We start from the raw sequence: 21,959 nt of genomic DNA on the forward strand, positions 1-21,959 counted from the left end.
CTAGATTGCCTTTCCTCGGGGGCCCAATTCTCAGCAGAGTGCCCGACCTCCAAGAGGACCTTAAGGTTTCCCTACTGCACCGAGCAGGTCCCATAACATAAATAAGGAGGATTCCCAAACAACAGGAACAGGGGAGAAGAGGACCTGGCGAGGGGCAGCAGAGAAGCCGGGCAGGAGGTGCCCAAGGACATCCTGGACCCTCCATTTCAGGAGGAACAATGGTAAGAGCCACAAAGGACAGGGGGGCCTTAGAGACTCCCCCCGGCAGCACTGGGGGGAACTTCCAAATCCCACATCTGTCTGAGGACCGGTCAAGGTCTGAGTTAGGCTTGGAAGGACAACCAGGCCAGCAGCTGCATCCTGGGCTAGGGGAGGAAGGCCTGTCCCTGGCTCTCCATCACTGCGGGTCAGGCTGTAGAGGAGACACTGGGCAGGCCACAAAATACACGTCCACCCAGTGAACCTCAGGGACAGAGGCGAGAACCAGGATAAAGAATAGGAAACAGTTCCTACGTTATTTTTACCTTCTGAATCCAATTGTTCTTGTGCAACAAGAGAACTGCTTGATTCTGCACACATATATTGTATCTAGGATATACTGTAACCTATTTAACATATAAAGGACTGCTTGCCATCTGGGGGAGGGGGTGGAGGGAGGGAGGGGAAAAATCGGACCAGAAGTGAGTGCAAGGGATAATGCTGTAAAAAATTACCCTAGCATGGATTCTGTCAATAAAAAGTTATAATTATAAAAAAGAAAAAAGAAAAAGAATAGTAAACAGGACATTTGGGGGATGGGGTGCAACTGGCTGGGGAGACCACTGGGCTCCCCATGTAGGGGGGACACTTGTAGGTGCACAAGCTGCAGACAGGAGTCAGAAAGTGCTCTATGTATGAGGAACCCCAAGGAGGTCACTCCCTGGACCCACGGAAGGCGGACTGAAATGTGTAGGGAAAATCCAGAAGGGCAGGGGGACCCCATGTGGAGGGGGGAAGGATTTGGCTGCTGAAGAGAGGCCCAGAGGGACAGAGACCCCAGAGGCCGCCTCCCCTCAGGCACAAAGGGGCCGGGGCTTGCCCCAGGACAGGCAGCCGCCAAGCTCTCTGGCCAACCCAGTTCCGCCCTTCCCAAGGGGCCGGCCGCACTTACCCACAGAGACCAGGTTCTGGAAGGTCTCCAGCATCACGTCCCTGTGCAGGGCCCTCTGCGCCGGCTCCAGGACCCTCCACTCCTCCCAGGTGAAGTCCACGGCCACGTCCCGGAAGGTCACCGGCTCCTGAATCAGACACAAGCCGGCCTCGGTGTCCTGCTCTCCTACTTGGGGGGCACAGGAGCCTGCACATGCCAGGTCCCCCCCGACAATCCTCGCCAAGAACCCCCGGGGCCCTGTGCCCTTTCCTCCTGACGCCCCAAACCTCCCGGAGAATGAGCCCAACACTGACCCTGGCGATCACGGTCCAGATATGGCCGCCCCCTAGCGCCCGGACTGATCCCTCTCCATTACTGACCCAGAGGGAGGGCCCAGGGCCGGGGCCAGCCTCCTTCGGCCTTTGTGTCCCTGCTGACCCGGCAGGAGGAGAGAAGGGGCGGGAGGAGCTGGGACTCACCTGAAAGGCGGCCATGAGGCAGCCAGAAGTCGGGCCCTCCTCGGCCTCCATCTGCTGCCGGGGAAGAGCAGGGTCTTTACAGGGCTGAGCTGGAGGAGGAAGAAGCTGTGAGGGGCCCAGACCGGCTCTGCTGCGGCTCCCGGACAAGTGCCCCCCCCCCCCCAGCCCCTCTGCAAGGGCGAGAGTGCGGGCGCCCCCTCCCAGAAGGGCCTCCCCTGTCCGAGCCCCGCCCCAGGGGCTTTCCGGCCTGGGAAGGGAGCCCGGCAGAAGGGGAGCAGGAGGCCGGGGAACAGGCCCCAGGAGCTGGGACGGGGAGACCCTGGCGGAGGGGGAGGAAGCAGGAGCCCGATGGCGGCCGTCCTTCCGAGGAGGTGACTCACTAAGGGCAGGTGAGAGCCAAGGGCGTCGGGGGGAGGGGAAGGATGTTGCAGGGTCGGGGGCACCCGCTGGGGTCTGTGCAGGCGACACCGAGGCCCAAAGGAAGCAATCGCGGCCTGGAGGAACCGAGGGAGGTGGGAGGGGGACAGGAAAAAGTGCTACACACAAGGTGCAGGCAGACAGAGACAGACAGACAGACACACACACAGACAGACACAGACAGACACACACACAGTCACACACACACACAGACAGACACACAGACACAGACACACACAGTCACACACAGACAGACACACACACACAGACACACACAGTCACACACACACACACATAGACACACACAGACAGACACACACACACAGTCACACACACACACACACACAGACACACAGTCACACACACAGACACACACACAGACACACACAGTCACACAGACACACACACTGTCACACACAGACACACAGACACACACAGACACACACACACACAGACACACACAGACATACACACAGACACACACAGACACACACAGACAGACACACACACAGACACACACAGACAGACACACACAGACAGACACACACACACAGTCACACATACACACACACAGACACACAGTCACACACACAGACACACACACAGACACACACAGTCACACAGACACACACACTGTCACACACAGACACACAGACACACACAGACACACACACACAGACACACAGTCACACACACAGTCACACACACACAGACACAGACACACACACACACACACACACACTGTCACACACACACACACACACACACACACACACACACACACCGTATACAGCAGCTGCCAAAGGAGACCCAAGTTTAAGACCTTTGGTGCTTTACACTTTCCAGGACACTTTCACTTTTTAAAAGCTTCTCTTTTGTGCTTTTCTAACAAAGCAGCGGCCGCAGTCACTGTCTGAGCCGTTGCCTGGGACTTCCTGGGATTCCTGTCTGTAAGATCCATCACCTCAGGGACTATTCCCTCAGACGGGCGCCCCTCGCGCTTGGAGACCCGGTTCCCGGCCCAGGGGGAGGCGCAGGGGCCCCGGGGCCCTCAGGCCGCTGCTGCTCTGGGCAGGGTCTCGGCCCTCCGGGACCTCCTTGATGCCACCTGAGCCCCTCCCCCCTCCTGGGCCGGCCCCCAGCGGCCCCGGGGGCTCTCCCTGTCGCACAGGCCTGAGGGGCATCAGCCTCCCCGGGAGCAGCTCCAGGCTCGGTCCAGTTCTTAGTCAAACTTTTCAGGGCAAATTGAAGAAAATCAACACAAACACAAGTGGAGGAGACGAGATGTCCGTCAGCCTCCGGCTGGGCCTGGCTCCCGCACCCGGAACCTCCCACCCCGGGCCCATGTTTGAAGACCCCACGGGCTGCGAGGGAACAGATCCTTCCTTTCCCAATAGTCAAGAACAAGCTCCCAGGGAGCCCAAGTCAGAGCCCCGAGCCTGGGCCACAAGCCGTCCCACCAGTGTCCTTGGGGGGGTCTCAGAGCGCTGCCAGGGCTACCTCCGAGTGCCAACTCCCTGCCTCCCTCTGGGACACTCAGGGCCCGGGAAGAACAGCCCCCCCAGGGCCCCAAACCCCCCCAGTGGCCAGCAGGGCAGCGACCGTGGGGAGGGGTCATCGAAGACCCAGTTGGGCCCCACACCATGGCTCAGAACCATCCACTAAGAAAGGCTGACGTCACCTCGGCCTCTGGCCCTTCTCTCTGCTGGGACCCCGGGGGGGGGGGTCGCCCCCTTTTCACCAAGCCCAGCCATGACCCTAGAAGAGCCTCCATCAATGCTTCTGGGAGGGAGGAGAGCGGGGCCCCGGGCAGGAAAGGGCTTCCGACGCTGCACAGAGGGTGCAGAAGGGACCGGAGAAGGACTGGGGGGCGAGGAAAGAAACAAAAGCAGGAGCAATAAGGGAGTGTCCAGGGGACAAGGAGAGGAGGTAGCCTGGGTCCAGCTGCAAAGGGGGTCTAAAAAGGGGGGCGGCAGGGCCCGAAGGGGGAGAGAAGGCTGCGGGAGAGGAGGGGGCTGCACACACACGCACACACTCACAGGCACCCTAACAAACGCTTGCACGACATACACTCAGGAGCTTTTGCACATCCACTGCGCGCACACGTGCACAGCAACTCATAGCCAAAGACAGAGTCCTAGGACTAGGGCTCGGCAGCGCACAGGCGCCTGCGCACTGTCAGGACTAATGCTTGCCTGCCCTCACTCTGCCTGTGGCTCTTAAAACCGGAGCCGGAGTTGCGCCTGCGCACTGTCACCACTGAAGCTGGGTGACACTTTCTGACGGCAGCTCCCACAACAGGAGCCGAAGCCGCGCGTGCGCAGTGACAAAAACCGCATGGCCAGCACCGGGAACTCTGTGATAAGGGGCGTAGTTGAAGAAGCGCGTGCGCGGTATCCCGTGCTCGCTACCCGAGATAGCTAGATAAGCGTACCTAAGGTGGGGAAAAGGAGGCAGGGATACCAGGAGCAGGTGCCGCACGAGCTCACTCAAACTATCCTCCCGCGTCCACTTTGGTCCTTCCGACAGAACAGGAAGCAGGAAACCAGGAGCGAGGAGCCGGTTCGACGCTGGCGCTCTTGCCCCTTCACTCTCTCCTGGTCAGCGAATCAGAGGTGCATTCAAAAAGAGGGAAGCAGCATTCCCATGATGCATTTCACTGGGAGGCAAACTTATTAGCCTATGGAGCCAGACTAGCCATCCCCAAATGCTTCTGGGAAACAGAGTGCGGAAAAGGAAGGTCCTGTCTTGCTCGTGCATAATGGTCATTGAGCTAGACTACAGATCCCAGGAAGCATTGCGACCTTTTTTTTTTTTTAAACTCCCGAAAGCTTTGACTCTGCATACTGGACAAAGGCTTGTGGAGATTCTATTCTTTTCCTGGTGTTTCATTTCACCGGATACGAACCCCGTTCTGTGGTCCCTCAGGTCTCTCCTCCACAACGACCGCTTTGTCTGGTCCTTTGTAACAGATAATTGGATGATTCAATGTCCCGTCCCTCCCGCCCAATGCCCCTGCAACCTCAGGTTCAGTTTTGGGGGATCATTTGTACCGGGAGCAGGATCGAGAAAAGTCTCTGCTCCCCCAACCCTTTAAATGGCACCGGGTCTCCCTTAGTGCCGCCATCAAAGTCCCCTGATCCTTTCCCTTTGAACTTTGTTTAGGGCCGCTGGCTCCGCCCCCCGGTTTTCAGACTAAGGTGAGAGGAGTCGCTGTCCATGGTAGATTTAGGAAAAAGGTTGGGCTTGCTCAAGAGATCCTTGGGGACTTATTCCAGGGTAGTCAGGAGGCGAATCCCACCGGCATTCAAGAATAACTCCCACTTGAATCTTGTGGCACAAGGGTTCCGCCTCTCCGTGTCCTGGTCCGGGACAAGGGGCGCTCCTCCGTGGACTGGATGCAAGAGCCGCGTCTACCCCCGGTTTCTGCTGCGCAGCTTTCCTGCCCTTCCTGCGGCTCCTGGACACTGTGGGGCTCGTGATTCCTTCTTTATGTCCGATTTTAGTCCACGAGACCGGGGAGTCTGCGAGGTGGGGTCCCCCGGGTCCCGAGGACAAAGAGCACAAACGCAAACCCTGCCTTCCCGGGTTTGAACATGGAGACATGCTCCCCCTCCCCAAACGTCTCTGGCTGCAGTCTTTCGTGACACTCGGGGCTCGAGGTTCCCTCCTTCCCCCCTCCCTCCCCCCCCCCCCCCCCCCCCCGCCGAAATCCTCTGGCTCCTCTGCAGTTTGCAAGTCCGATCCACGCGGGGGACATTAATTTACTGTTGATAAAGTTTTCAGTTGATCCAGCTATTTCGTAAAGCAATTTGTAACTATATCCTAAAAGTCTTATCCTTGATCTAGCAATACCACTCACTACTTGGCCCATACTCCAGAAAGATCAGAGCAAAAGGGAAAGGGCACATGTGCAAAAATCTTTATACTACCTATTTGATAGTATTGAACATGTATTACTTCTATTTCTCTTGTCTTTGTTCTTTATGGAACTTAGTTAAACTTAGATCCAGGAAGGCAATGGTTTTGTAACTAGAAGATCCATCTGAAATTTCAGTTTCCATCGACAACTGGGGTTATTAACAAAATCAGTGGCAGCAGGGGTACCTCCAGTAAGATACCAATAAAATATTCATTCCTTTTGCTATTACTTCTTGTTAAACTTTCTCGGGAAAACCCCTTTCTAAATCATTATTGAATTCTCTTAATTGGTTTGCTATATAGACTGCAGCAGATGGAGACTCATGAATATCCTGAGAAAACTCCAACCCCTCAGAATTATCCTTAGATCACTTTGGAGAGACATCTTTAGGTGATCCAGTCTACCAGTGTCAATGGGAAATGGAAGAGTGATTTGCCTATTTGTGAGTGATTAAAAAACACCAGAACAATGCTTACTTTCAAGAAATTTGCCCTGCAATACTTAGTTAAAAATTTTATTGTGATTTCATTTTTCTTTTTTGTAGGTTTTATAAAGTTATTAGATTTGGATCCAGATGGTAATTTTGGTATAATTTATTCCATCCTACTTCATTTTAGTGATGGAGAAAAAAGGTTAAAAAAAAAAAAAAAAAACCAAACATCTATAAAGCACCTGCTATGTGGACTATATATGAGGCAAATTTATTTGATGTCACAATAAGGACATGAACTCAATTTATTTGACTCTCAGTATAGCCCTCTTTCTTCAGGTACTTTTCAACAATAAAATTCCTCTGATTTCCCACATATCACAGTAATTCAATGCATATTTTTTTCCTCTTTGTGTTCTTTCTTGCTTTAAAATAATGAATCAACTATTCTCAATTTTTAAAATTTCTATTCTTGAATTATTTATTTTTGTTGCTTTTTTCTATTAACAATAAAAACAACAAAAATAGCAATGACTAAAACAATAACACTTTAAAAAGTAAAATAACAATGGTGAGTTTGTCAGAATATGAAATTTCTTTGATATAAGAAATTCCTTGTCAGGAATTTGATCAATAGCTTTTCTGTATCTGTGAGCCTAAGAGAACTTTCTGAGGTGAGGAGAGGATGAGTGACTTAACCATTGTCACAATCCTCTAAATGTTAGGAGTTGTACTTGAAAGCATCTGTTCCTCTCTTTTTGTACTCTCTTCATGGTAGCACACTATTTACTAGATTGGCATATTATATTTTTCCAGCTGTGGCAAAGCAAATATTGTCTTTCATTGTTCCATTTCCTTTACATTTTCTTAATATTCTTGTCCACTGTTTTCATAGTAATTTTGACATGACTCTTATTCTATCCAGTAGCTTTTAATTTTTGAATGTTTTTGCTTTAAATATAAAGGTTAATCTAGGAGTAGCATTAATCCAGATGAGATGAGCTGTATTATCAGCTGCTTATTTCCATCTATTTTTTCTCATGTTAATTTTTGTATTTGACAAATGAAATGTTTTGTAATTTGAAATTTAAGTAAATGTCATTGTTTAAAAGATTTTATTTAAATTTCAAATTTTATAGAATATTTATTGGATAATTTTCACTTTAACTTTTTCTAACATCCCATTTCTCCTTTCAAATTTTTTCACTTGAGTTTTTTTATACAGAAGAATATTTTGGTAATAACATTTCATTTCATGTCCATTTTCTTACATCATTGCACTTAATATTTAACCATATCTTCATCCATAAATTTCTTATTATAATCATGGATTTCCAGTGGGTAAAATTTTCATCAATTTTTCATGTTAATATTCTCAAGATCTTTAGATATATTTTTTGTTGCTAATGTCTGACACATGACAGTCTTTAAAATTTCATCACTTACTGAGGCATTTGCATAGCACATTTTTGAAGTTTCAATATGGATTAAATTTTGTCATCCTTAAAACCATTACTTATTGCATTACTGCAATATAATCTTATGTAAAGCATTTGATTCTATCATTTCTAGATAAATCTACATACCTTTATCCCATCACCCGAATAATACATACTTTTCTTCCATGAATACTTAAGTAACATATTTTTTCAATTAAATTTTCTTCATCTAATTATTAGATCTAGTTTCACTGATAATTTATTCACTTCTGCCATTTTCTATTTTTTTCCTAAATTTTAGCCCATTTCACTAGTGGATTGCATTAATTGCCTTTCCATTTTTAATTTTTGGATTAAGATTGAGTATTTACAAGCCATTCTCCAATGGATAAATAAATGGTCAAAGGATAAGAATAGACAATTTTCAGAGGATGAAATTGAAACTATTACCACTCATATGAAAGAGTGTTCCAAATCATTATTGATCAGAGAAATGCAAATTAAGACTACTCTGAGATACCACTACACACCTGTCAGATTGGCTAAGATGACAGGAAAAAATAATGATGAATGTTGGAGGGGATGCGGGAAAACTGGGACACTAATGCATTGCTGGTGGAGTTGTGAACGAATCCAACCATTCTGGAGAGCAATCTAGAATTATGCCCAAAAAGTTATCAAATTGTTCATATCCTTTGATCCAGCAGTGTCTCTATTGGGCTTATATCCCAAAGAAATACTAAAGAAGGGAAAGGGACCTGCATGTGCCAAAATGTTTGTAGCAGCCCTTTTTGTAGTGGCTGGAAACTGGAAAATGAATGGATGCCCATCCATTGGAGAATGGCTGGGTAAATTGTGGTATATGAATGTTATAGAATATTATTGTTCTGTAAGAAATGACCAGCAGGATGAATACAGAGAGGACTGGCGAGACTTACATGAACTGATGCTAAGTGAAATGAGCAGAACCAGGAGATCATTATATACTTCGACAACGATATTGTATGAGGACATATTTTGATGGAAGTGGATTTCTTTGACAAAGAGACCTAACTGAGTTTCAATTGATAAATGACGGACAGAAGCAGCTACACCCAAAGAAAGAACACTGGGAAATGAATGTGAACTATCTGCATTTTTGTTTTTCTTCCCGGGTTATTTATACCTTCTGAATCCAATTCTCCCTGTGCAACAAGAGAACTGTTCGGTTTTGCACACATATATTGTATCTAGGATATACTGCAACATATCCAACATATAAAGGACTGCTTGCCATCTAGGGGAGGGGGAGGAGGGAGGAAGGGGAAAAGTCGGAACAGAAACGAGTGCAAGGGATAATGTTGTAAAAAAAAAAATTACCCTGGCATGGATTCTGTCAATATAAAGTAATTATTAAATAAAAATAAAAAAAAAGATTGAGTATTTATTCTCACAACCTCATTATTCATTCTCAGTGATGGGGGAGGAGGGAAATCTGCTGATTGTCTGCAGAAATTGTATTTCTTTACTTATATTAGTTTCTAGTAATTAGGTATCTGTTCTCTGTCCACTACTAAAGGAAAACTCAGGAAATGCAAATCATTTCAAGTCTGAATCATTCTCAATAATAAATGTTCTCCAGAAAAATTTCAAAACTTTCTTTGTGTTGTTTTTTTTCTTCAATCTCTCATTGAGAACAGTTATATTTCTATCATTGAGAGATTTCTTTTTGCTTAGTCATTATCTTCTTCATCCACACAAGAGCTGGTATACTGGCATACTTCCTCCTTTGCCATTGTGCTTACAATTTTCTTGATAGCAGCTGGCTGAGGTTAATAGAATCCATTTTATTCCACTTGATGGTGGTCAATTCAATGGGGCTTATTTGCAAGGGAATCGCTTAGACAGTTGTTCTTGGAGTTGAAAAAATTGCATTGTGTGTAGACTTCTAATTTTCCATAACCAAGTGGTACATAGTCTTTCCATTAGCATAATCTGCCTTTTGAGTGTTTTAAAGATTATTACCATCAGTCCTATTACATGTTCTGTATTGTCAGAACTCAAAACTCGTGCCTCAAAGTACCTTTTCTATTTCTTTCTCTTGTGCTGGAACCTACACGTTATGAGAAATATTTATATTACTAAATATTCAGAATAATGTGGAAAACAATTAACACAAGGATATAGAATATGGGATTCTATGCAGATTTTCTTCAACTGCATTCAAAGTATCCTTATTTATAATTGTGTACCGTATTCCTGATTATGTGTGTAGAATATACAGTCATCTCCAGTGGCTTCTCTTGCAAAAAAAAAAAAAGACCATGAACAAGTTCAGTATATTCACAGTGCCAGTCTCTTGTAAAGATCCCCTGAAATAGTTCTTAGCTGCATGTTTCCCAGTAATTAGACCATTTGTTTTTATCAACTGTAATTCACAAATCCCCCATTTATTTTGCTCATTCTGGGGAAAGAAAAGATTCCAGGACCTCTTTTACTTAAGTGTTCCAATGCTCAACATTCTATTTCTACTCTTACTAACAGATATATTTAAAGTCATCAGAGTGGGTCAGCACACAATAGGCTCAAGGATTTTTTTATTTGAAAATTACCTATTCATATCCTTTTACCATTTATTAACTGGAAAATGACTCATATTCTTATGGATTTCTTACAGATTTTACAAAGTTTTTAAAATATATTTTAGATTTAAGACCTAGATCAGATGAACTGTCTATAAAACTATTTTCAATTATCTGTTTTCCTTCTGATCTTGGCTATATATTTTATTTGTATAAAATCTTTTTAATTTAAGCTAAATTAAATTATCCATTTTACACTTAATTTTGCTCACTCTCTCTTGTTTATTCATTAATTGTCTAGCTATCCATAAGTCTGATAAATAATATGCTCTATGTTCTATTTCTTCTAAAATACCCTTTTTATTGAGGGAAAGGGACCCACATGTGCAAAAAATGTTTGTGGCAGCCACTTTTGTAGTGGCAAGAAGCTGGAAACTGATTGAATGACCATCAGTTAGAGAATGGATCAATAAGTTATGGCATATAAATATTATGCAGAAAAAGAGAAAATTTAAATGTCATGAGAGATTTAATTTGGGAATGAGGCACAACAGAGGAAACGGATAATGGAGATATATCCACAAGGGCAATAATAACAGAATCACTTTTAAAAGTCTAAGTTTCAGAAATTAACTTTAAGAGACCACTGGTTTTAAAAAGTATGTCTGTATGTATATATGTCTATGCATACATAAGTACATATATGTACTTAAAAGCAAATATACAAAAGTAAGTATGTATACCACATCACCTGTGTACCATATAAGTTTTCAAAAGAGCCTGGAAGGGAAGAAAATTAATTAAGAGATCAAAGCGAAGAAAAATTTATGTTAAAAAGCAACCTTAAGTTGGGGACTTGGGAAAAAGAGGTTTTTACCGAATCAAGTTGAAATAGGAAAGACAGGGTTTGGAAAAAAAGGGGGAAGAAATAGTTATCTGAATTAAAAAAGGAAAGAAGAAAATGTAGTAAAATAACTAAACCCACAAGTGAACAGAAGGATTGATCAATGGGAATAAGGACAATGGGAAGAAAGAATACAATTGCATCAATGGTTTCATAAAAATTAATCCTCAGCATAAAGGATTGACTTAAAACGGGATGATTTTTAAAACCTAACACAAATTTTTATGTCAGTGGACTAAACCAGAGGTATCAGAAAACCAAACTATAACACTCCATCGCGCAGCCCAAACCAGTTTTAAGCATAATTGGGAAAAATGTAGTAATATAAATAAAAAACATAACAGAGATAACATAACATTATACAACTAAGTCAGTATGTATTCCACATGGATCCTTATGTATAGACGAGTGGCTCTTATTTGCATGTGGACAGGCCAGGACTGAACCAAATACAACAAAATGAAAATATCAGAACAGATAAGAAAACAAAACCACATAATCCATCAGGTGTGTTCCACACAGAAAGAAAATAAAATTCTAGAACAAAAGCTATTCTGCATTAAGTAAATTCAAAAAGTAACCATGCTGCTATATTAAGTAAAAATATAAATTCACAGTTGCAACAGATAAAGAAATTTCAATATGCTTACAGGAAGCATAAACAAAAAAATCAATGTCCTTATACATCAAGAAAAAAAACTAACTGAAGGGCAAGACACAGATAAGAACACAATAAATAGTAGGAGATTAATCTTCCTCTCAGAATTGAACAAAATGACAGAAAGATTAAAAAAATAAACTACAGAACAAAATAAATTTAGAGCTAAAAGATTTATAGCTTCTGTATGTATATCAAATGTATACATGTCTATTAAAATATTCAATGAATATGCACTATTTCTAAGTACCAAATAGTACATTTACAAAAAAAAAATAAAAAGACTAAGCCTTAAAAGACAGAGATATTGTGAGGAAATTAAAACTATATACATAACGCAAAAATGCTAATCTTATCCTTCACAAATGATAAGTTAAATAATAATCAACTCAGAGAGCACCACAAAAGTTAGTTTTAAAAGGAAACAAAAAGTGAAATGCCAAATATGTCAGTCAAAGAACAGATTGTAGAAAAAGGAACAGCTTCAAAGGCAATGGTAAAAATGAGTCAATGTTCCAAAGTTTCTGGCATACAGCTAAAGGAGGCATCAAAAGGATTATTGCTCAAAAACCATATACTAATAAAATGTAAAAAAAAGAATGAATAGATTATCATTTTTTTTTACTGAAAATTAAGAAAACAAGCACAATGAAGAAAATATTGAAAATCAGAGAAATCAATACATTAGAAATCAGACTAAAGTTATAAAAATCAAAATCAAATTCTGAGGAAACACCATGGTACTCCATTGCCATTTCTTTACAAATATGGTGGACTGTCCAGTGTGCAATAGTGCGAATAATGTCAGTTTTTTCATGTGTTGGATTTGGAGGGGATGAAAAAGGCACAGGTTGAGAAATGCAGGTGGCATAATAACCAAAAAGAAGCACAATGAATTACTTTAGAAAGGATGGATATTTCTCCTATTGAGTTGCCAGAATCATTTGAATTCTCTGGTGGCAGTGAAGGGGTAGTTCCTATGTGAAGCCTATTTCAACAAACTCTATTTTTTTCCAGTATGAATTTTCTGATGAGTAATAACGTTAGAACTCCTACTAAAGTCTTTCCCACATTCATTACCTGCAAAGGGTTTCTCTTTTATATGGGTTTTCTGGTGGAAGACAAGGTTTGCTTTGCGCCTAAAAGTTTTCCCACACTCCTGACATTCAAAGGGTTTCTCTCCATTATGAATTCTTTGATGATAACTGAGTGCTACCTGGTAGCTGAAAGATTTCCCACATTCATTACATATAAAGGGTTTCTCTCCAGTGTGAGTTCTTTGATGAGTAATAAGGTTTGTCTTCCGGGTGAAGGCTTTTCCACATTCCTTACATTCAAAGAGTTTTTCTCCAGTGTGAGTTCTTTGATGGTAAGTGAGGGAGTCCCTGTGGCTAAAAGATTTCCCACATTCATTGCAAATAAAGGGTTTCTCTCCAGTATGAATTCGCTGATGTTTAAAAAGACTTGCTCTCTGGGTAAAAGCTTTCCCACACTCATTACATATAAAGGGTTTCTCTCCAGTATGAACTCTCTGATGACAAGTCAGATGGTCCCTCCGGCTAAAGCCTTTCCCACATTCCTTACATACAAATGGTTTCTCTCCAGTATGTGTTCTCTGATGGGCAATAAGGTGTCCTCTCCGACTGAAGGCTTTTCCACATTCGTTACATTCAAAGGGTTTCTCTCCAGTATGAATTCCTTGATGACAAATGAGGTATCCTCTCTGGCTGAAGCCTTTCCCACATTCATTACATTTAAAAGGTTTCTCTCCAGTATGAATTCTCTGATGATCAAAGAGATATCTCATGCTGGTGAAGGCTTTGCCACATACGTTACAAGCAAAAGGTTTCTCTCCCGTATGAGTTCTCTGGTGTCCAATAAGGCTTCTGCTAAAGCTAAAAGCTTTCCCACACTCATTACATTCAAAGGGTTTCTCTCTGGTATGAGTTCGGAGATGGGTAATAAGGTTTCCCCTGTGACTAAAGCTTTTCATACATTCATGGCATGCAAATGGTTTCTCTCCCGTATGAGTTCTCTGATGAGTAATAAGATTTGCCCTATGAATGAAGCTTTTTCCACATTCATTACATGTAAAAGATTTCTCTCCTGTATGAATTCGCTGATGTTTAAAAAGACTTGCTCTCTGGGTAAAAGCTTTCCCACACTCATTACATATAAAGGGTTTCTCTCCAGTATGAACTCTCTGATGACAAGTCAGATGGTCCCTCCGGCTAAAGCCTTTCCCACATTCCTTACATACAAATGGTTTCTCTCCAGTATGTGTTCTCTGATGGGCAATAAGGTGTCCTCTCCGACTGAAGGCTTTTCCACATTCGTTACATTCAAAGGGTTTCTCTCCAGTATGAATTCCTTGATGACAAATGAGGTATCCTCTCTGGCTGAAGCCTTTCCCACATTCATTACATTTAAAAGGTTTCTCTCCAGTATGAATTCTCTGATGATCAAAGAGATATCTCATGCTGGTGAAGGCTTTGCCACATACGTTACAAGCAAAAGGTTTCTCTCCCGTATGAGTTCTCTGGTGTCCAATAAGGCTTCTGCTAAAGCTAAAAGCTTTCCCACACTCATTACATTCAAAGGGTTTCTCTCTGGTATGAGTTCGGAGATGGGTAATAAGGTTTCCCCTGTGACTAAAGCTTTTCATACATTCATGGCATGCAAATGGTTTCTCTCCCGTATGAGTTCTCTGATGAGTAATAAGATTTGCCCTATGAATGAAGCTTTTTCCACATTCATTACATGTAAAAGATTTCTCCCCTGTATGAATTTTATGATGAGCAATCAGATTTCCCCTATGGCGGAAGCTTTTTCCACATTCATTACACATAAAAGGTTTCTCTCCAGTATGAGTTCTCTGATGTGCAATCAGGTTTTCCCTCCTACTAAAGGGTTTTCCACATTCATTGCACTCAAAGAGTTTTTTCCCAGTGTGTGTTTTTTGATGGATAATAAGGTTTGCTCTCAGGCTAAAGCCTTTCTCACATTCATCACATTTAAAGGATCTCAGTTCAGCACAATTTCTCTTAAGTTCAGTCAAGCTTCCTTTGTGGAAAAAGCCTTTTCCATATCTATTATATTTATAATGTTTGTCTCCTATGGTACTTCTCTGATTTTCAGTAAGATTAGATCTTTTAAATACTGTTCCACATTCACTCTGTTCATGTAGATTTTCTCTAGCATCTATTCTATGAAACTTAAACAATCCTGAGCGATACCTGAAAGGTTTCTTGCCTTTGACATACTTAGAAAAGTTCTTCTCTAAAGAAATTGTGTTATAAGTAATTAGACTGGAAAAACCCCTCAAGCTCTTTGCAACTGTCTTATATTTATCAGGACTTTTCTCCAAAGTTCCAACAAAGACTGGCCCAAGGCTGAAGCTCTTCCCAATTGCCATACACGGAGGCACATTCCCATTATCCAAAGTCGTTCTGGGAATGGTCCCTTCTCTGGATGGGCTCTTCTCTTTCTCTAAATTCATATCATATTCCCTGGCTTCGTTCACGTGGCAATGCCAGGCCATGCCCTTTGGGAGCTGCTTCTCAGAGGATGTGCCCAGGCAAATGCTCTGCACCATGGTTAAGTTCTTGGCTTGAAATCCAGTGTCTTCGCTGAAGGAATCTGAAAGAAACCAATCAAAGCGTCAGCAGCCATCCTTTGCTGTGTCGAGACAAAACAGTCTTCCCTATAAGAAATGTTCATTTCCATCTCTCCAGACAAGAATAATGCTCACTCTGCATCACAGATAACAGGACTGCTTTCAGGAACAAGTCCAAGGAAAGACTTGTAAGAAATATTACAGGGAACTAAGGGGCCCTGAACAAAATATGTGATATTCCAAGCAATGAAGGTACTTACATGATGATGTCACATACTAAATTAAAATATCTTCTATGACAGAAGAGTAGAAAGCCAAAAGGAAAATCCAAAGTCCAGCTCAGAGAATTACCTAACCACAAAGTCAATCCACTTGGAATTCAGGCAAACAAAAGGTACACACCTGAAGACTGAGCACTTGGTTTTCTAAAAACTTAGGAAAAAACATGTGACTGCAGTGCTGCTACTGGGCTTATACCCCAAAGAGATATTAAAGAAGGGAAAGGGACCTGTATGTGCCAAAATATTTGTGGCGGCCCTGTTTGTAGTGGCTAGAAGCTGGAAAATGAATGGATGCCCATCCATTGGAGAATGGCTGGGTAAATTGTGGTATATGAATGTTATTGAATATTATTGTTCTGTAAGAAATGACCAGCAGGATGAATACAGAGAGGCTTGGAGAGATTTACATGAATTGATGCTAAGTAAAATGAGCAGAACTAGGAGATCATTATACATTTCAACAACGATACTGTATGAGGACGTATTCCAATGGAAATGGATTTCTTTGACAAAGAGAAGATCTAATTCAGTTTCAATTGATCAATGATGGACAGAAGCAGCTACACCCAAAGAAAGAATACTGGGAAATGAATGTAGACTGTTTGCATTTTTGTTTTTCTTCCCGGGTTATTTTTACTTCTGAATCAATTCTTTCTGTGCAACAAGAAAACTGTTCAGTTCTGCACACATATATTGTATCTAGGATATATAGTGACATATTTAACATGTATAGGACTGCTTGCCATCTGGGGGAGGGGTTGGAGGGAGGGGAAAGATCGGAACAGAAGTGAGTGCAAGAGATAATGTGGTAAAGAAATTTTTTTCAAAAAAAAAAAATTTAAAAAAGAAAAAAAAGAAAAAACGGAAAAACATGTGACCACTAGATTTTTAGGAAACTATATTTTTAATGGAGTTTACTAATTACCAAGCTACAGAGGGAGGTGGTCAAAATAAAATTCAATTTATTCAGGCTTTGTACCGGGAATCTACAATGAGATTTTGTTGTCATTCAGGCTTTTCACTTATGTTCAACTATTCATGACCCCTTTTGAGGGTTTTCCATTTCCTTCTCCAGCTCATTTTACAGATAAGGAAACTGAGGCAAACAGGACTAAGTGACTTGCCCAGAATCACACAGCTAGTTTGAGGTCAGATTTGAACTCAGGAACATGAGTCTTCCTGATTTCAAGCCTGGCACTCTAACCTCTGTGCCCCTAGTTAACTCTAAAATAAGATTTTGACAGAATTATTTTTAAAGCAGTCAAGAACAAATTAAATAGCAGGAAATGAATGTGGTTTTCATAAGATTTTTCTGGGAAAAAACACAACATTTATTAAATAAAAAAATAGAAATATGATATAGTTAAAATTAAGAAACTCCTTAAGGATATCACTATATAGTGAATAATATTTCTTTTTTATAAAGGCTTTGTGAAAAAATCAAATTAAGATATATATATGGCAGTCTAATAAAAATTGTATATGGTACAAAGCAGGGAGAGATGACTATTTATATAATAAAAGTCAAAGTTGAAAGAGAGCCCAGCAGGACAGTGGAGCAAGGATGGTCAACAGAAGCCAGGACATTGCCTGAGCTCTTCCATTTCCCTCAGAATCAATGGTACATCAAGTCTTGGAACAGATTTTGGAGTGACAGAACCCACAACATTCAGAGGGAAACAATTTTCCAGTTTAAGATATTTTGGAACAACTACAGGAAAGAATTGTCTCAGTTAGGGCGAGGGGTAAGGAGGGGATGCACTGCGGCACAGGCACTGTGTGGAGAATCTGGTGGGAGGCTTTAGCCAAAGCACAGCATTGGTCCCTCCCTTGTGGCTCAGAGGGCCAGGGGTTCATCACGCCAAATGTGAGACCTAAACTAACTATAGAAGGAAAACTGTGAGCCTGGGAAGAATGGCAAAAGAGACAGCGCTTGGTGACGTCAACCAAGCATGGAAGGAGAGCCTGCAGCACCACAGGCCCCAGAATGGAAAGTCAGTGAGAGGCCCTTGGCCCCTTGCATAGGAAACTTGGGACCATCTCCCCTGGGCCCGAGGAGAAAACCTCAACTTTTTAAAAAAATGACCAAAAAAGCAAAAAAAGCCCTGACCATAGAAAGGTACTCTAGTGACAGAGAAGACCAGAACACAAATCCAGAAAAGGATCGCGATAGCAAAGGGCCTACATGGGAAGCTTCCAAGGGCAAGAGGAGCTGCTCTCAAGCTCAAAAGGTTCTCTTGGAATATCTCAAAAAAAGATTTTAAACTTCACTAAGAAAGATAGAAGACATACTGGGAAAGGAAATGAGAGCTATGCAGGAGAATTGTGAAAAAAAAGTCAAGAGTTGACTACTGACAATTCCTCAAGTGATGGACAACAGATTCTTTTCTTTTGGCCAATGATCGTGCTCTCAAAACACATTAACAAAAGCTACGTGAAAACTGTTCAAACTCTATATAAATGTAAAAGACTGAAATGAAACAGAAGCTCTTAGACACAAGCTTCAATTGATGAAAACCACTGAGAGGTATTCAGTGACAGAACCTCCAATGAAAAAACTCAAAGTAAGATAAATCTACAAGTGAGCGCTACCAAACACTCAAAGAATAACTGCCCCCATTGTATAAGGTGGGAAAACAGTTCTGTGACCTAAATGTGCTTTTAATGACCAAGGAGACAAAAGGAGCTCGTGATAGAATGAAGTCCCTAATGAATACTGGCACAAAGATTCTAAATATTAGCAGATGAGCTACAGCAAAACATTGGAGCATGCAAGATGACTAAGGGAAATTTATATTAGAAATGACAGAGAAGTTCAATATTTTAGGAAAATTGTTAATATATTGGCCAAATTAATAGCAAAATAAGAAATTTTATAAGAAACATTTTAAAAAGACATAATTTAGAGAGGTACATTAAGAAAACTGTTTAAACTCTCCAAATATATGAAAAAGACAAATGATGATTTCTCTGAAATAGAATATCAAATGCACAAAAGTAACAAACGTATAAAACCAAATACAGGAGAGCTGTGCCCAGCGGGCTACCACAACGCAAACACAAGCAGCCAAGCTCTTCTGCCTTGGAGCCAGGGATGGCACTGACATATTGGACAGGACAGAGAATGAGGCAGAGGGGGCCGCCTCCCAGCATCTGCCTGCTCTTCACCCACCTTGATGAGACCCACTGGAGTCTCTGTTCTCGGGACTCCAGGCTCCTTCTGGCTTCTCCAACAGGGAGATCACGTCCAGCCTGGAAACAGGAATCCCTGCACACAGGAACAGAACATCCGGAACTTAATTACTCAGGGACAAGCAGGTGGGGAGGATGCCCAGAGGGCTCTGAAGCTCTCAGCTCTGTCTCCCCATGCAGCAGGGACCCCGACCCTAGGTCCACTTTCCCTCCCATCTGTGCTGTCTGTCCCAGACACGCTCACTGGGGGCCAAACTCTTCATCCAAGAGCATCTTCAATCCAGGCAAGAGCAATTCCTTCCCCACTGGGACTTTCCTGCTCAGATTACTCCCAGACCCTTCCCAGAAGGAAGACTCGCAAGTTGTCAAGGCTCTGAGACAAACAACAGTGCTGCCCTCAAGGAGGAGACCCAGAAGCCCTCACCATGCTCAGACTCCGACTCCCCCTGGACTCGTGGCTGGATCTCCGCAGTCCCAGGGCTGAGTTCCACTGAGGGCAGATGTGGAGAGTGGGCAGGCCGGGCTGCCTGGAGGAAGCTGCAAAGCCCCTCGAAGGCCCAGCTCCCCCTGGCTGTGCCCTAAGTCCAGCATCCAGCCCTGACTCCACCAGGGAGTGGAGAACAGGACACACTAGGTCCTCAGGAATTGAAGAGGGTGAAAAATGGGAACAAGCCCATCAGGGGAGCTTCGGATACCGGCCTCAGGGACAGAGGCGAGAACCAGGATAAAGAATAGGAAACAGAACATTTGGGGGATGGGGCACAACTGGCTGGGGGGACTACTGGGCTCCCCATGTAGGGGGGACACTTGTAGGTGCACAAGCTGCAGACAGGAGTCAGAGGGTGCTGTATGTACCAGGAACCCCAGGAAGGTCACCCCCAGACCCACAGAAGGCAAACTGAAATGTGTGAGAAAAGCCCAGAAGGGCAGGGGGACCCAACGTGGAAGGAGGGGGGGAGCTTTGGCTGCTGAAGAGAGGCCCAGAGGGACAGTCACCCCAGAGGCCGCCTCCCCTCAGGCACAAAGGGGCCGGGGCTTGCCCCAGGACAGGCAGCCGCCAAGCTCTCTGGCCAACTCAGCTCCGCCCTTCCCAAGGGGACGCCGCGCTTACCCACAGAGACCAGGTTCTGGAAGGTCTCCAGCATCACGTCCCTGTGCAGGGCCCTCTGCGCCGGCTCCAGGACCCTCCACTCCTCCCAGGTGAAGTCCACGGCCACGTCCCGGAAGGTCACCGGCTCCTGAATCAGACACAAGCCGGCCTCGTGTCCTGCTCTCCTACTTGGGGGGCACAGGAGCCCGCACACGCCGGGTTCCCCCCGACAATCCTCGCCAAGAACCCCCGGGGCCCTGTGCCCTTTCCTCCTGATGCCCCAAACCTCCCGGGAGAATGAGCCCAACACTGACCCTGGCGATCATGGTCCCGATATGGCCGCCCCCTAGCGCCCCGACTGATCCCTCTCCATTACTGACCCAGAGGGAGGGCCCAGGGCCGGGGCCAGCCTCCCTCGGCCTTTGTGTCCCTGCTGACCCGGCGGGAGGAGAGAAGGGGCGGGAGGAGCTGGGACTCACCTGAAAGGCGGCCATGAGGCAGCCAGAAGTTGGGCCCTCCTCGGCCTCCATCTGCTGCCGGGGAAGGGCAGGGTCTTTACAGGGCTGAGCTGGAGGAGGAAGAAGCCGTGAGGGGCCCAGACCAGCTCTGCTGCGGCTCCCGGACAAGTGCCCCCCCCCCCCAGCCCCTCTGCAAGGGCGAGAGTGCGGGCGCCCCCTCCCAGAAGGGCCTCCCCTGTCCGAGCCCCGCCCCAGGGGCTTTCCGGCCTGGGAAGGGAGCCCGGCAGAAGGGGAGCAGGAGGCCGGGGAACAGGCCCCAGGAACCGGCCCGGGGAGACCCTGGCGGAGGGGGAGGAAGCAGGAGCCCGATGGCGGCCGTCCTTCCGAGGAGGTGACTCACTAAGGGCAGGTGAGAGCCAAGGGCGTCGGGGGGAGGGGAAGGATGTTGCAGGGTCGGGGGCACCCGCTGGGGTCTGTGCAGCCTGTGGAGACACCGAGGCCCAAAGGAAGCAATCGCGGCCTGGAGGAACCGAGGCAGGTGGGAGGGGGACAGGAAAAAGTGCTACACACAAGGTGCAGGCAGACAGAGACACACACAGAGACAGTCACAGACACAGACACAGTCACATACACACAGACACACAGTCACACACAGTCACATACACACACACACACACACAGTCACACACACACACACACACAGACACACACAGACACACAGTCACACACACACAGACACACACAGTCATACACACACAGACACACAGTCACACACACACAGACACACACACACAGTCACACAACACACACAGACACACACAGACACACAACAGACACACACACACACACTCAGACACACACACAGTCACACACACACAGACACACACACAGACACACACACACAGACACACACACAGACACACACACACAGACACACACACAGACACACACACACAGTCACACACACAGTCACACACAGTCACACAGTCACATACACACAGACACAGACACAGTCACACACACACACACACAGTCACACACACACACAGAGACACACACAGACACACAGTCACACACACACAGACACACACAGTCATACACACACAGACACACAGTCACACACACACAGACACACACACAGTCACACAACACACACAGACACACACACAGACACACACAGACACACACACTCACACAGACACACACACAGACACACACACAGTCACACACACAGACACACACACAGACACACACACAGACACACACACACACTCAGACACACACACAGTCACACACACACACAGACACACACACACAGACACACACACTCACACAGTCACAGACACAGTCACACACACACAGAGACACACACACAGTCACACA

General features: G+C 44.7%; 3 protein-coding genes across 9 annotated transcripts in view; all 3 read right to left on the bottom strand.

Annotated features, from left to right (window-relative positions):
- Positions 1-21,959, bottom strand: part of LOC127563075 (zinc finger protein 260-like) — a 298,396-nt gene that overhangs the window by 208,531 nt on the left and 67,906 nt on the right. For 2 of the 5 annotated variants that reach the window (XM_051999296.1, XM_051999300.1), the window contains exons 4-5: positions 19,009-19,104; positions 10,888-15,578 (exon numbers count right to left, since the gene is read on the bottom strand). The exons of 1 other annotated variant lie outside the window; for it this stretch is intronic. In XM_051999296.1, the coding sequence (XP_051855256.1) occupies positions 12,943-15,578; positions 19,009-19,104 (2,732 nt within the window). In that variant the 3' untranslated portion in view covers positions 10,888-12,942. Of the gene's footprint in view, positions 1-10,887; positions 15,579-19,008; positions 19,105-20,139; positions 20,267-21,959 lie in introns of those variants that run through there. 2 more of the 5 variants (XM_051999298.1, XM_051999297.1) reach the window with 2 other exon arrangements.
- Positions 1-21,959, bottom strand: part of LOC127563083 (gastrula zinc finger protein XlCGF57.1-like) — a 67,936-nt gene that overhangs the window by 29,502 nt on the left and 16,475 nt on the right. Inside the window, exon 1 of one of the 2 annotated variants that reach the window (XM_051999312.1) lies at positions 4,460-4,552. The exons of the other annotated variant lie outside the window; for it this stretch is intronic. The gene's annotated coding sequence lies outside the window, so the exon portion shown is untranslated. Of the gene's footprint in view, positions 1-4,459; positions 4,553-21,959 lie in introns of those variants that run through there. 2 annotated transcript variants of the gene reach the window in all.
- Positions 1-21,959, bottom strand: part of LOC127563073 (zinc finger protein 665-like) — a 33,631-nt gene that overhangs the window by 8,450 nt on the left and 3,222 nt on the right. The window contains exons 1-3 of one of the 2 annotated variants that reach the window (XM_051999295.1): positions 4,460-4,552; positions 1,609-1,697; positions 1,151-1,277 (exon numbers count right to left, since the gene is read on the bottom strand). In XM_051999295.1, coding sequence (XP_051855255.1) covers positions 1,151-1,277; positions 1,609-1,659 — 178 coding nt within the window. In that variant the 5' untranslated portion in view covers positions 1,660-1,697; positions 4,460-4,552. Of the gene's footprint in view, positions 1-1,150; positions 1,278-1,608; positions 1,698-4,459; positions 4,553-21,959 lie in introns of those variants that run through there. The other variant, XM_051999294.1, reaches the window with a different exon arrangement.

The sequence above is a fragment of the Antechinus flavipes genome, chromosome 4 (assembly GCF_016432865.1).
Source record: "Antechinus flavipes isolate AdamAnt ecotype Samford, QLD, Australia chromosome 4, AdamAnt_v2, whole genome shotgun sequence".
Lineage (NCBI taxonomy): Eukaryota > Metazoa > Chordata > Mammalia > Dasyuromorphia > Dasyuridae > Antechinus > Antechinus flavipes.